This window comes from Macaca nemestrina, chromosome 2 (genome assembly GCF_043159975.1).
Source record: "Macaca nemestrina isolate mMacNem1 chromosome 2, mMacNem.hap1, whole genome shotgun sequence".
In the NCBI taxonomy this organism is placed as follows: Eukaryota; Metazoa; Chordata; class Mammalia; order Primates; family Cercopithecidae; genus Macaca; species Macaca nemestrina.
In genome coordinates, this window is record NC_092126.1 from 120,178,253 (window position 1) to 120,192,722 (window position 14,470).

Below are 14,470 nucleotides of genomic sequence, written 5' to 3' on the forward strand. Positions count from 1 at the left end.
CCAAGAAATGGCCAGGCATGGTGGCTCACGCCTGTAATCCCAGCACTATGGGAGGCTGAGGTGGGTGGATCACAAGGTCAGGAGTTCCAGACCAGCCTGACCAACATGGTGAAACCCTGTCTCTACTGAAAATACAAAAAAAAATTAGCTGGGCATGGTGTTGCATGCCTGTAATCCCAGCTACTCGGGAGGCTGAGGCAGGAGAACTGCTTGAACTCGGGAGGCAGAGGTTGCAGTGAGCCGAGATCACACCACTGTACTCCAGCCTGGGCGACAGAGGGAGACTCCATCTCAAAAAATAAAAATAAAAAAATAATTCCAAGAAACACTTCAAACCTTCAAATCAACAGTTTAAAAGGTATGTGCATAAATGACACTGTAAAACAAGATTCTAAATTCTAACATATTTAGACCCCAAGTTCTGAATTTACTTGGACTTACCACTCTTTTATTCCACCCTGAGTTAAATTATGAAGATATACAATCAACATTTATTTTTATTATTTATTTTGAGAGACAGGGTCTCACTCTGTCACCTAAGCTGGCACAATCATAGCTAACTGTAATCTCAAATGCCTGGGCTCAACTGACCCTCCCACTTGAGCTTCCCAAGCAGCTGGGACTACAGTAGAGTGCCACCACACCTATTTTGTTATTAAGAGACAAAGTCTTGTTATGTTGCCCAGGCTGGTCATGAACTCCTGGCCTCAAGCAATCCTCCTGCCTCAGCCTCCCAAGTTTTGGAATTACAGGTACTAGCCACCATGCCTGGCCTATGGTAAACATTTAAACACAAAAAACTTCCATTTTATACAGGTCACACCAACAAGAGAAGTTTGTACAGCATTACTATTACCTTCTCGTTTAGTTACCTTTATTTCTTTACAGAGCACACTCTCTTCTTCTTCATGAATATAAAATTTCACAGTATTTTTCTGGACATCTTTCATGATTTTAACCAAACTATTAAATACTTCAGGTTCTAACTGGCTTATAAAATTTGAAAGAGCCGGTTGAGCAGAAATGTTTACATCACTGGGGGATTTTGTTGTTTCTTCTACTGGTTCCCGGGCCGTATCACCAGGTACAGTATGATCAGAAGTCACCGTTAACTCTGTGGCATGTTGAGGCTGGTTCATTTCTACTTCAGTTAAACTCAAAGTCGAAGTGGAATGCTGCTCATTAGAGTTGGTGTCTTTCAAAGGATCACTACACAGTGGCTCAAGGAGATGTTTATTGTTGAAGTCACTTGAGGAAACTGGTATGACATGCCTTTCCAGAAGATTCGATGCTATCTTAGCACCAGAATCGTTAGGACTGACTGGTGGCAAATTCCCACCCTTGGCTGATGCTTTAATAATAATAGTATTTAGCTTCTCATGCAAACCATCTACAAACTCCTGCACACCAGCTTTGGAAGTCTTAGAATATATGAACTCGGAAAGCCGTTTCATCTTCTCTTGTGTTGTAAAGATAGGTGTGGAAACTCCACTGACATATGAAACATTCTTTTCCTTCAAAATCTCTTCTATCTTCCTAGAAAAGAGATTGTACTCTCCTAACACTGTCCTCTCTGTGGTTTCGCTCACTGCAGGCGGCTCTGCCTCTGCTGCTGGCACACACTGCTCCTCCACCTGACCTGTCAACACGTCATCCTCAGTGGTGCCCTTTAGTGTGTCTGTAAATGGAGAGGATGGAAACTGGTAATCAGAACTTCTCTGTCTATTTATTACCCGGGGGTCGTTAGGAAAGGCCTCCTGTGGTGGCACACACACCAGTTGTTCTTCTGGTGATTTCATACCTATACAGGAAGAGTTCATTATTATAAGAGCAATCCAAAAATATAACATATGAAAACACAGACCCTTAAATTGGAGGGAAAAAAAGGGTTAACACACATTAAGAACTAATTATATATTAGAAAGTAAAATAAAATCCTAAAATTCTGGTATGAATTCTATGCCCTATGTGCCCTACTTATGGGATGGTCCTTAAGAGTTGTAGCTAGTGTTAACAACTCTGCCATTTTGAAGTGTTCAAGCAAACACCAATTTGGCATCAATACAAATTAAGTCATTTGCTTATTTCTGCCTCCCTACCATTCTGTAGATCTAAGTTTAATACACGTTTTAATCAAGATGGTCAGTTGCATCAGCTTGCTCAATCCCTGTATTTATTATTTGCCAAGTAATATCTACTATGGTAATGGCCCCTTAGTGAGAATTCTGAGTGTAAGACTTAATTGTAAGAATACCAAACAGAAATGCTGTGGGAATAACTGTCAAGTTAAAAGTTGCATCTAGGATCTAGGATAATTAATTTTGTATCTGCTTTCAGACTTGTTCTCACTTATGAGGTTGCTAAGTAGACTTCCTGTAATGTCAGGGACTTCATTTTATCAGGAAATAAAACGAATAATAATAAGAGAAGAATATATTTCACAGCTGCACACTTTTGACAGTCCTTTCATAAATATTTTCCTTTTGTTTGGAAATAATTCTAAGAGAAAAGAGGATAGCTATACCTCATTTGAGATACAGAGGTTGGCTGATACTGAGGTTGGCTGATACTATGGTTAGCTGATACTAATGGGATTAAAACCTTTCACTCTTGACAAATAGCTCAACCCAAAAGATCAACTTTCCCCCAAAAAATCCTAAATTCAAACAAAGGATGTTTTTGAAATGTTTGAAAAAGGGAACCCAAATTCCATTTTTAAGCAACAAGGGTTTGAAAAACATTTAACTTCAATTTTAGTGTTATATTTTAGGAAAAGAAAAAACTCATGATCTTTGCTTAGAAGACCTATACACAATTTTACCTGCTAAAAAATTACTGATTTTCCTTAAGCCTTGGCCAACATTCCCTAACAAATTGCTGCTGTAGTATAGGAAATGGTGCCTCTAAATCAGGAAGTCCAGGTACAGGTAGTTTTCAAACCTACAGTAAAGATTTTGCTCACACTCATCACACTAGAAAAGGTTTAAATAGACTCACTAGGAGTCAGCTTATGACATTCTCTACCAATCCTGGTGGTTATCCTGAACCAGTACACTCATTAACTATTGCAAAGGCAATTTGTCAGCACAGAGAAAAGACCCAAGGTGGGTCTGTAGGCGGAGGTGAGAGGGGAACAAAATATCCAACGTGCCAGGATAAGAATTAGAACTGTATGAAATTGATAAACCAGAAAATCCAAGTTCCATAAGATAATTAGGAATACTAAATATCCTGAATATCTTAAATCTGCAACATTAAAATGTGGTTTAGTACATATAAAGTGTCTGGAAGGATACACAAGAAATTGGTAACCATGGCTAATATACAGGGATTTAGAATCTAAGTGACCTGGGCTGGGGTAGTATTACTTTCTGAAGTATTTTTAGACTTCTTGAATTATGTATCATGTCAAATATCTGATATATTCAAAGAAAAAATGTTGAATTGCATCTCCTAAAACATATGGGTTGGGGAGAACTACCTTAATTTAAAAAGTTCTGAATTATTTATTAGACATGGGGCCTCACTATGTTTCCCAGACTGGCCTTGAATTTCTGGCCTCAATTCCTCCTGCCTCAGTCTTCCAAGCAGATGGGACTACAGGTGCATACCACCACATCCGACTATTTATTACTTTAAATGAAACAGTGGCTCCCAAAATGTACAGCTAAACAACCAACCAGTAAGTTTACTCCTGAAGGGTTACAAATAAAGGGAATATTTTTAACCTGCAACGTAACTTAAATCTACATGGAGAATTTTCCATAATTAAAAACCTCTAAACCAAATATAACCCTTTATAAAATATAAATAATCACAACCTAATTTTATTTTGCACAAATTTCCCTGTATGATTTTATTAAGAACTTAACTGCTCAGGTGCGGTGGCTCATGCCTGTAATCCCAGCACTTTGGGAGGCCAAGGCAGGCAGATCACCTGAGGTCAGGAGTTCGAGACCAGCCTGGCCAACATGGTAAAACCTCATCTCTACTAAAAAATAATACAAAAATTAGCCAGGCGTGGTGGCGGGCACCTGTAATCTCAGCTACTCAGGAAGCGGAGGCTGCAGTGAGCCAAGATTGCACCACGGCACTCCAGCCTGCCTCGGCAACAGAGCAAGATTCTGTTGCACAAAAAAAAGGAAAAAAAAACGTAATTACTTTGAAAAGATCTCCATCTATAAGTGATTGAAAACACCATACATGTCAATCTATAATAATGCTTTTGTTGTTTTTTTTTTCTTAAACAGAGTCTCGCTCTGCCACCTGGCTGGAGTGCAGGAGTGCGATCTCGGCTCACTGCAACCTCTGCCTCCCAGGTTCGAGCAATTCTCCTGCCTCAGCCTCCCGAGGAGCTGTGACTACAGGTGCAAGCCACCACGCTCAGCTAACTTTTTTATTTTTAGTAGAGACAAGTTGTTACCTTGTTGGCCAGGATGGTCTCAATGTCTTGACCTCCTGATCTGCACGCCTTGGCCTCCCAAAGTGCTAGGATTACAAACATGAGCCACCACGTTTTTGTTTTTTTTTAACTTACTGCCATTAAATAATTGCAGTATTTTAACTTTTAAGTGAAAGGGGAGTAGTGAGTTCTCTAAAGGTAGCATCAGTCAGATGTCACATTCTGAAGCATAAGAAAGATTACTACTAGCCGGGCACGGTTGCTCACACCTGTAATCCCAGCACTTTGGGAGGACGAGGCAGGCAGATCACGAGGTCAAGAGATCGAGACCATCCTGGCCAACATGGTGAAACCCCATCTCTACTAAAAATACAAAAATTAGCTGGGCATGGTGGCACGCGCCTGTATTCCCAGCTATTCGGGAGGCTGAGGCAGGAGAATCGCTTGAACCCAGGAGGCAGAGGTTGTAGTGAGTCGAGATCACGCCACTGCACTCCTGCCTGGGTGACAGAGCAAGACTCTCAAAAAAAAAAAAAAAACAAACTATTCTACTATTCTTAATGAGAAAAGAATTATTGATAGATGCAAAACATTGATCACGTCCTGACATAATATTGCATGAAAGTACCAAACATGAGAGACGACATGAGTAGGCTCTAATTACCCTAAGTTCAACAGCAGGCAAAACTAATATATGGTAAAAGAAGTTGGATTAGCAATTACTTGGGAATAAGGAGAGTACTAACTAGGAGAATGCGGAAGAAAATCTTCTAGGATGCTAGAAATGTTCTATACCTTGATTTGGGTGGTGGTCATATACATATGTAAAATTTCAAAAAGCTGTACAATAAAGATCTGTGGCCAGGTTCAGTGGCTCACTTGAGGTCAGGAGTTCGAGACTAGCCTGGCCAACATGGTGAAACCCTGTCTCTATTAAAAATATAAAACTTAGCTGGGTGTGGTGGCACATGCCTGTAATCCCAGCTACTTGGGAGGCTGAGGCAGGAGAATCGCTTGAACCCAGGAGGCACACGTTGCAGAGAACCAAGATCATGCCACTGCACTAGAGCCTGGGCGACAGAGAGAGACTCTGTATCAGAGGAAAAAAGAAAAAAAAAAGATTTGTGAACTTTCCTCTATGTTATATATCTGTTGTTCATGGTTTCTTTTTTTAAACCATAATTTTCCTAGGAGATGGTAAAGATTTTCTTGAAGGAAGCTAGTAACTTTAATTGGGGGGGGGGGGGTCAGGGGAGAAACAACTCCCAAAGCAAAGAAATTACTACAAAGATGTAGTAAGAAAATCATTTCATATTTCTTTCAAATAAAAAAACAACACTTTAATTTCTGAGACAGATACAGTAAAACTGAAAGAAAATATAAAAAATATCACCACCAAACTATAAGCAAGACCATCTGCAGAGAAGCTGAATCCACAAAGCTCAAAGATTATCTCCTAGGTACCCACTGCCAACTAGCTAATCAGTAATATCTGCAATTGTTTCTGAAATCCAAGTTTCTTAATCTCTTATTTAAAGTACCTGCAGAAATCAGCTTTACAATCAGAACAACTAGGTTAAGACTATGAACAGTATACCTCAAATATAAATGGCTTCCCCTCTTGGCTATTTTTGAAAAATTTTAAAAAAAGAAACCCAGGCGCAGAGGCTCAAGCCTGTAATCCCAGCACTTTGGGAGGCCAAAGCGGGTGGATCATCGGAGGTCAGGAGTTTGAGACCAGCCTGGCAAACATGGTGAAACCCCGTCTCTACTAAAAATACAAAAATTAGCTGGGCATGGTGGCATGCGCCTGTAATCCCAGCTACTTGGGAGGCTGAGAAAGGTGAACTGCTTGAACCTGGGAGGCAGAGCTTGCAGTGAGCCAAGCTCACATCACTGCACTCCAGCCTGGGTGATAGAGCAAGATTCCATCTCAAAAAAAAACGAAAACAAAAACAAAAAAAAGAGCTTCTCATAAGATATACTGCACAAATGGTTTAGGAATGTATTCCGGTCTTTCCAAATCATACTGTAAGATAGACTCTACTATGTGTGAAGAAAACTTAATCTATATAAAAAAACTTAATCTATATAAATATATAAATATATAAAACTTAATCTATATAATCTATATAAATCTATAAAACTTAATCTATATAAAACTTAATCTATATAAATCTATATAAATATAAAAAAAGGTGACTTATTTGAACACTATAGTAAGAATATTGGATACAATTCAAGTAATGATTTACATACAAATAAATATGGTAGTGTCCAAATTTTCTGTAATTAAAAAAATTTAAGTCAATGCCCTTAATGATGGAGTATCAGAAATGCAAGTAGCAATTCTGAAGAAGGGCACACTGGGAAGAAAAGCAAAGCAAGCCTTCTCACCTGGTGTTTGTTTCTCACCATGTTTCCCCAGCTGGTCTTCTGGGCTTCTTGCATTCCCTCCTGAGGGAAAGCATCCATTAGACTCTCTTCAGACATTAGTGATACCTACTAAGCACCTTTCAGACAACCCCAAGTGATAACAAATGCAAGCATTCCTTCTCCTCCTGCCTAAAATAATCTGAAGGGTCATACTTGTGATGATGGAATATCAACACTTAAGACACTGTACCTTCAAATGACCCAACACCAAGTATGAAGGTGTCTAAATGAGAAACGGTTAGGATAACCTTCTTGTATCAACTACTTCTTTTGTTTCTCCCACTCAAGCTGGTATTTCCACCTCATAAAACAATACTAGGTTCCCTCTATCATCACCTACAGGCCGCTTGCCCTCCAGAAAGGTGTTAAGTAGAAGATACTGCTAAAGCCCATGGGAACTCATAAAGTTTTATAAATTCTTCTGAGTCCTCGGAAGTCTCAGCAGGTTCTAGTCTAGTTCATAGGCCAGTCTACTTTGTAACAAAAAGTTGTTTGCTGCTGCTATTGTTTTTAAAAGGTTAAAGATGTAAGACTGGAAAAGACATATACCCTGAAAATATTTCCAAAAATATTTAAGAAAAAGAACTTGGTATATTAAGTGTATGTATTTGTGTGTTTGTATGTGTGTGTTTGCACAGAGAAATCAGGATGCTACCAAAAAAAAAAATATTTCAACATCTGCTAAACTTTTTGCCTCATAGTTCAATAACATTTACATGTGATCATTGAGGCCATTCTCTAAGATAATCCAATTTATTTAAGATAATCCAGCATTAAGAAATCAAATTTCTAATAGATGAACCTCAACATTATCACTTACTAGATGACAGCTTGTTACAGTGAAGTTTAGTAAGTTTGAGAAGACAACATTTAATTGATTGTCCAAAGAGCACCATTTTATCTCTGCAGCTACCTCAGCTTATCAAAAACTCAGTTTCTGCCAACAGTCTTCATTCAGCAGTCTGCATGCTAAACTCCACAGAGACAGTGTGTCTTAAATCCCTGTTTTTAAGGTGATTTTGCCGGTGCTTGCTGATGCTGACCAAGAACAGCAACACTCAGAATTACTTCGTATTACTTAAGTATTACATCGTATTACTTAAATAAGACACTGAAGGTATCAGCGCCAAGTAAGATGAAGCACCTAGTGACCCAAGAGTGAAATCCAGAACAGATGGAAACCTTCAGGAAACTGGTCTCAAAGTAAAATGAAGCAAACCGAAGTCTAAGTATACTTTTCTTACCTGTAATTGGTATCAGTTTCCAATGTATTTCAGTCTCTTCAACATTATTTGACTTAGACTGTTGTCTACGAAATCCATGTTCAATGGGAACACTGGGACACAAACTGCAATCTTCAAAATTATTCACGCTAATTAAATTTGGATCCTAAAAATCAAAGTACACACTCAATAGCTTTCTTTCCAATTCATTTTAATGTCAAGAATAAACTTTTTTTCACAGTAAATTCATGTGCTTCAATCTAAATATTACAAATGTGTAAAATCAACATGGTAAAGTTACACTCTAGTCTCAAAACATAACTTTTCCCTCAAAACTTAATTTTATGTTAATTTAGAACAGGGATTGGTCAACTTTTATGCTAAAGTGCCAAATAGTAAATATTTTAGGCTCTGCAGGCCAGACTCTCAAGTCTACCACAGGCAATACCTAAACAAATGGACATAGCTGTGCTCCATTAAAACTTTAGTTATAAAAATCGGTGGTGTGCTAGGTGCGCATCGTGCCCCCGCCCCCCATCAACTTGATTTAAAATACAAAAGTTATCAGGAAAATATTAATACAGGTTAGTTCCTCAGTGCCTACCTTACATACCCCAACAAATAAGCTTCCTGTCATCATCTTCCCCTTGAAATAAATATCCCAAAACGACATGGAGAAAGAATGGGGACATGCATACAACTTTTAAACAAAGGCAGGGAACAGAAAATGGAGACAGTAAATGAAGAAGTAAGCCCATAGGAATATGGTGCCATCCTAGAACTATTCCCCAGTGACGCAGCGACTACTTAAGGGAGATAAGGCTACTTCTCAGCTACAAACCAGCACTCCGAACATATATCATAAATATACTGAACACTCCAATAAGCAAAGCTGCGAGTCACTTCAGAAGTAATCCTAAAGGCTACTTATGTCCCATTCCTATTTGCATAAGAAATACCAAGTACTTAACTTTGTTACACTGCTGTATTGAGACTGGTATCCTCACCTGTCTCACCTTTGGGTTCTCTGTTAGTGCCAGCAGAAAGCCAATGTTTTGATAATTCAACTTTATTATGAAACAATAAGGAATTAACTCCCAATAAGCCATTTCTGACAAATATTAATAGATTGTTCCACCTTAGCTTTATCACAAGTAAACTGTAGACAATATATTAAGCTTCTAAGGAAGGAAGGAAAACTATTTCAGCATTTATCTCTTTGTAACAAGGAATAACTTAGGAAGTACCATCCTAGACAGGCACCTTTACTCAAAAGTGCATTTTATTTCTTTTTCAAAGAAAAAAATCATTCCCTGAAGCACACTCACAGCACCTCTTTCACACACACACTCACAAACACAAAGATAACCAACAGCTATATGCTTACTTCTTTCAAATGTAGCTTATGGTCAGTGCCCACTTCGGTGGTAGAAATAGCAACAGAATACTTAGATGTTGCATCAACTTCTAGTAATAAGCTCTGAGTACCCTTAAACTGTGCATTTTCAATTTTTGCACAAGTAGGCTGCTCATATTCTTTCTTATCTGGGTTAGAGTTCAACTCATACTCATGTTTTTGCCTCAGCTCTTCATAGGCATCATCAGTGCTCAATCCTAAGGCTTTGTTGACTGTGTCTGTCAGAGATGCATCAGAATGGCGCGCATTTGCTAGTGTTTCTGATAACCAATTAAACAGCCTATGGATGTCAGCAATGCCGGAGTTACAGGTATCCTGCTGCTGCCGCCTCAAGTCAGCATCATGTCCAAGTGAGCCAATAGGCTGTGGAGACTCTGAGAAAAAGGAAAGAAAAGTCATTGGTTGAAGTTAAGTTTAAAAACCAGCATAAAATTTTTGAAATCAAATATACCTAAAAAATTATCGTAAAGCATTTATGGTCAGGAACTCAACCAAACAATTTGCTTAGACTTTACAAATATCCGCATCACTTTACAAACAGAATTGTAAAATTTTGCACATAGTTCAAAATTGCTATTTAAGTTTAATTTTCATTGTAATTTAAGCATTCTATCAATAGGAAAATAAGCTCATGCATCAGGTTTTAAATATGTGTATTAATAACTCTACCATCAAAATCTCAAAGTCAACCAGATGCCTGACAAGAGATGAAACATTTGTACTTGCTATTTTGCCAATTGTTAGGATTATATGCGTATTACACTAGGCTAATAAAAAAATGACTTAATTTGATTTCTATCTTTTCCATACCTACTATATTTTGTCCTTAAGGCACTGGCAGACACACTTAAAATCTACACCTTATCTTGAATGACTAGATTACTTAAATTCATAATGAAGCTAGGATATTACAGACATAAAATCATCTTGAAGAAATCTCCACGAAATTTGCATCAAGAAAAAGCATTATAAGAGGAAACACGTTAAGACATGGTTCCATGCACATACGTTAAGACATGGTTCCATGCATGCACTATAAATCTGTATAATCTGTAACAACTAATATATTTTAAAACTTGTAAAGGGAGCAAACATTCAGAAAGTCATGTGCTTTAATGTTGGGTTGGGGTAGGGATTGGGTGAAGCCTGAGTTAGGATTTCTAATTTGAGTGTAATGTACCACAACAAAAATAAATGTCAGAAACAAAGGAGTGCATACTGTATGATTCTAATTATGTCAACTTTTTATAGAGCAGGCAAAACTAATCTCTAAAGACAAAAAGCAGATCAGCAGCAGAGTGGGGTGAGCTACCTAACAAAGAACACAAAGCAACATATAAAAACGTTCTGGCCAGGCATGGTGGCTCATGCCTGTAATCCCAGCACTTTGGGAGGCCAAGGTGGGGGGATCACAAGGTCAGGAGATCGAGAACATCCTGGCTAACAAGGTGAAACCCCGTCTCTACTAAAAAAATACAAAAATTTAGCTGGGCATGGTGGCATGCGCCTGTAGTCCCAGCTACTCGGGAGGCTAAGGCAGGAGAATCACTTGAACCCAGGAGGCAGAGGGTTCAGTGAGTCGAGATCGTGCCACTGCACCCCTGCCTGGGTGACAAAACGAGACTCCGTCTCCGAAAAAAAAAAAAAAACAGTTCTATAGGCTCATGCCTGTAATCCCAAAACTCTGGGAGGCCGAGGAGGGTGGATCACCTGAAGTCAGGAGTTCGAGACTAGCTCGGCCAACATAGTGAAACCCTGTCTCTACTAAAAATACAAAAATTAGCTAGGTATGGTGGCGCACACCTGTAATCCCAGCTACTCGGGAGGCTGAGACAGGAGAATCACTTAAACCCAGCAAGCAGAGGTTGTAGTGAGCCAAGATCAGGCCACTGCACTCCAGCCTGGAAGACGGAGTAAGACTCCATCACAAAAAAAAAAAGTTCTATATACTGGAGTGGTGATTACACAGCTGTCAAAACTCATCAAACTGTGCGCTTAAATAGGTACACTGATATAAACTGTACCGCAAAACAGTTTATGTTAAAAGTTATAAGGGGTGGTGGGAATGGGTTAGGACGTTACCTCATAAAATGACTGGGCTCACCACCAAATCAAGATCAGGGTGTTTTAAAAGTTAGAATACAGCCGGGTGCGGTGGCTCACGCCTGTAATCTCAGCACTTTGGGAGGCCGAGGCGGGCGGATCATGAGGTCAGGAGATTACCATCCTGGCTAACACGGTGAAACCCCGTCTCTACTAAAAATACAGAAAAGTAGCCGGGCGTGGTGGTGGGCACCTGTAGTCCCAGCTACTTGGGCAGCTGAGGCAGGAGAATGGCGGGAACCCAGGAGGCGGAGCTTGCAGCGAGCCAAGATCGCACCACTGCACTCCAGCCTGGGCGATAGAATGAGACTCCGTCTCAAAAAAAAAAAAAAAAGTTAGAATACAACTTTGAAATCTCTACCTTCAGAAACAAAGTATGCAAAATTACTTGAAAAGAAATAAGTGAGAAACACCTAAAAATGCAAGTCTGACAGTCACTAGTTTCAGTTAAGCTATATACCCTTCTTCTGCCACATTTCTCATTTGACCTATTATAATTAGTATGGCTTTCTCATCATTTTAATTATTGATGAAGCCTGATTTTTACCCACAACTATTTTTTCCACATACACAGAATTGGTTACCAACAAAAACAGTACCAAAAAATAAGTATCTTATTTATTCAGTGCATATTACGTGCTCAGTGACAGGGAACGCAGCAGTTTGTGAACAATGCTTTGGAGTCAGTCAGAACTGACTTTGGATTGTGCCACTAACTTCATAACTTTTGGTAAAGTTATTTAACTTATCTGAGACGATTTTCTCATCTGCAAAATTAGGATAATAATGCCTACTACTCAAGAACTATTAATAAATGAGTTCATATACATAAAGTACCTAGCACACAGTAAACAAAACTCTCAAGACATGTCAACAAGATAAGACAATTAAGTGCTAACGGGTTCAGCAGATTGCAAATCCAGCATAAACTAAAGGAGGAGATCATTAAGGAGAACAGACAGAAAGCTGAGGAGAAATATGAACTGCAAAGATGTAAGGCTTGAAAGAAATGGAAGCTACTTCAGGAAAAAAAAGAGGGAAATAAAAGACTGACCATGACATACTCTAGGCAGAGAGAGATGACCCTTAACCAACACATGTGAGAGAAGAGTGGGAAACATGGGTGGACATGGATAGTCTATAACAAAGCTTTAAAAGGCAAGTATATAAGATGAGATTGGTAGTAAATTAGCAAAGCAATACTGAGAAGAACATGATACTGAAACGGGTGCAAGAAGGTAGTAAGTCAGGAAGGCCACCAAAGAGATAAAGAACACGGACAAGGAATAACAACATTGGAAAGAGAGACACACAGGTTAACTAATGAAAACATGATAGTTACTGCAAAGAACAGTAATGTCAAATAGAACTTTCTGCAATAATGGAAATGTTCTCTCTCTATACTAATACAATGGTGTGGTTGTTGAAATGTATTTTTATTTCATTTTAAACTTAAATAACAACATATGACTAGTGGCTACCATATTGAATACCATATAACAATAAAAAAGTTAAAAAAGAGCAGGCTGAGTGTGGGGGCTCACGACTGTAATCCCAATACTTTGGGAGGCCAAGGCAGGCGGATCACTTGGTGTCAGGAGTTCAAGACCAGCCTGGCCCATATGGCAAAACTCCGTCTCTACTAAAGATACAAAAAGTAGCCAGGCACAGTGGTGCGTGCCTGTAATTCCAGCTACTAGGGAAGCTCAGATATGAGAATCATTTGAACCAGGTAGGCAGAGGTTGCAGTGAACCAAGATGGAGCCACTGCACTACAGCCTGGGTGATGGAGTGAGACTTTGTCGCAAAAACAAATAAATAAAGAGAGCAGGAAAGTGAAAAGTGAGGATACAAATACAGATTGCTAAGAGCAAAAGTGTGAAAAGACACTGATCTGACTAACCTAGACTAAGACACATTGAATTTGAAAAGACAAGTTGCTTAATAAAAAACCTAAGAATACTCAGTTCTGCCATAATCACTCAGAGGAGCAACAGCAGCAGGAAATGTGGATTGTCAGGTCAACTTTCTCTGAATGCAAAAGAACTCATTTCGTGCTTATGAACTAGTAGTGTTAAGATCTTAAAAATCCAGATAAAAGTGTTTTAGCTGACTTGCAATATTGAAACAAACACACTTAAAACAAGCACCTTACTGTCTTATCTTTTTCTGTCAACCAAAACAAAACAAAGGAAAAAAGAACAACAAAAAAAGAAAAACCCAAAGATATTCCTAGATTCTTGGGGTATAAAAGAATACGTGTATGCATATTTTATTTTCAAATTCAGAAGGTTCCTTTTCATTATGCAACAGCCTAAAAGATACTAATATTCTAATACTATACTTCTTCAACTATAAAAATAAACGAATATGGCCGGGCGTGGTGGCTCACGCCTATAATCCCAGCACTTTGGGAGGCCGAGGCGGGTGGATCACGAGGTCAGGAGATGGAGACCATCCTGGATGACATGGTGAAACCCCGTCTCTACTAAAAATACAAAAAATTAGCCAGGCTTGGCGGCGGGTGCCTGTAGTCCCAGCTACTCGGAAGGCTGAGGCAGGAGAATGGCGTGAACCTGGGAGGTGGAGCTTACGGTGAGCTGAGATCGTGCCACTACACTCCAGCCTGGGCGAGAGAACGAGACTCCGTCTCAAAAAACAATAATAATAACCATTAAAAAATACAAATTAAGGAATATAAAAGGACAAGAGCTCTGATTAGTATTATTATGTCATGTTAACATAAACCAAACAATTTAGAAATCTGATGTTCCAGTGCAGGAATTGTAAAGTGTTTCCTGTACGGGGCCAGGTAGCAAATATTTTAGGCTTTGTGGGCCATACAGTCTCAGTGCCAATGCCAACTCTGCCATTACAGCATGAAAGCAG

General features: G+C 39.1%; 2 protein-coding genes across 8 annotated transcripts in view; one reads left to right on the plus strand and one right to left on the minus strand.

Annotated features, from left to right (window-relative positions):
- Positions 1-1,161, plus strand: part of LOC105482439 (coiled-coil domain containing 66) — a 69,316-nt gene extending 68,155 nt beyond the window's left edge. Inside the window, exon 21 of the transcript XR_011620101.1 lies at positions 6-1,161. The gene's annotated coding sequence lies outside the window, so the exon portion shown is untranslated. The remainder of the gene's footprint in view (positions 1-5) is intronic.
- TASOR (transcription activation suppressor) overlaps positions 1-14,470 on the minus strand; it is a 64,295-nt gene that overhangs the window by 12,026 nt on the left and 37,799 nt on the right. For 2 of the 7 annotated variants that reach the window (XM_011742520.2, XM_071091927.1), the window contains exons 15-18: positions 9,449-9,852; positions 8,083-8,227; positions 6,800-6,859; positions 873-1,678 (exon numbers count right to left, since the gene is read on the minus strand). In XM_011742520.2, the coding sequence (XP_011740822.1) occupies positions 873-1,678; positions 6,800-6,859; positions 8,083-8,227; positions 9,449-9,852 (1,415 nt within the window). Of the gene's footprint in view, positions 1-872; positions 1,802-6,799; positions 6,860-8,082; positions 8,228-9,448; positions 9,853-14,470 lie in introns of all 7 variants that reach the window. The other 5 variants (XM_011742517.3, XM_011742535.2, XM_071091928.1 and 2 more) reach the window with 3 other exon arrangements.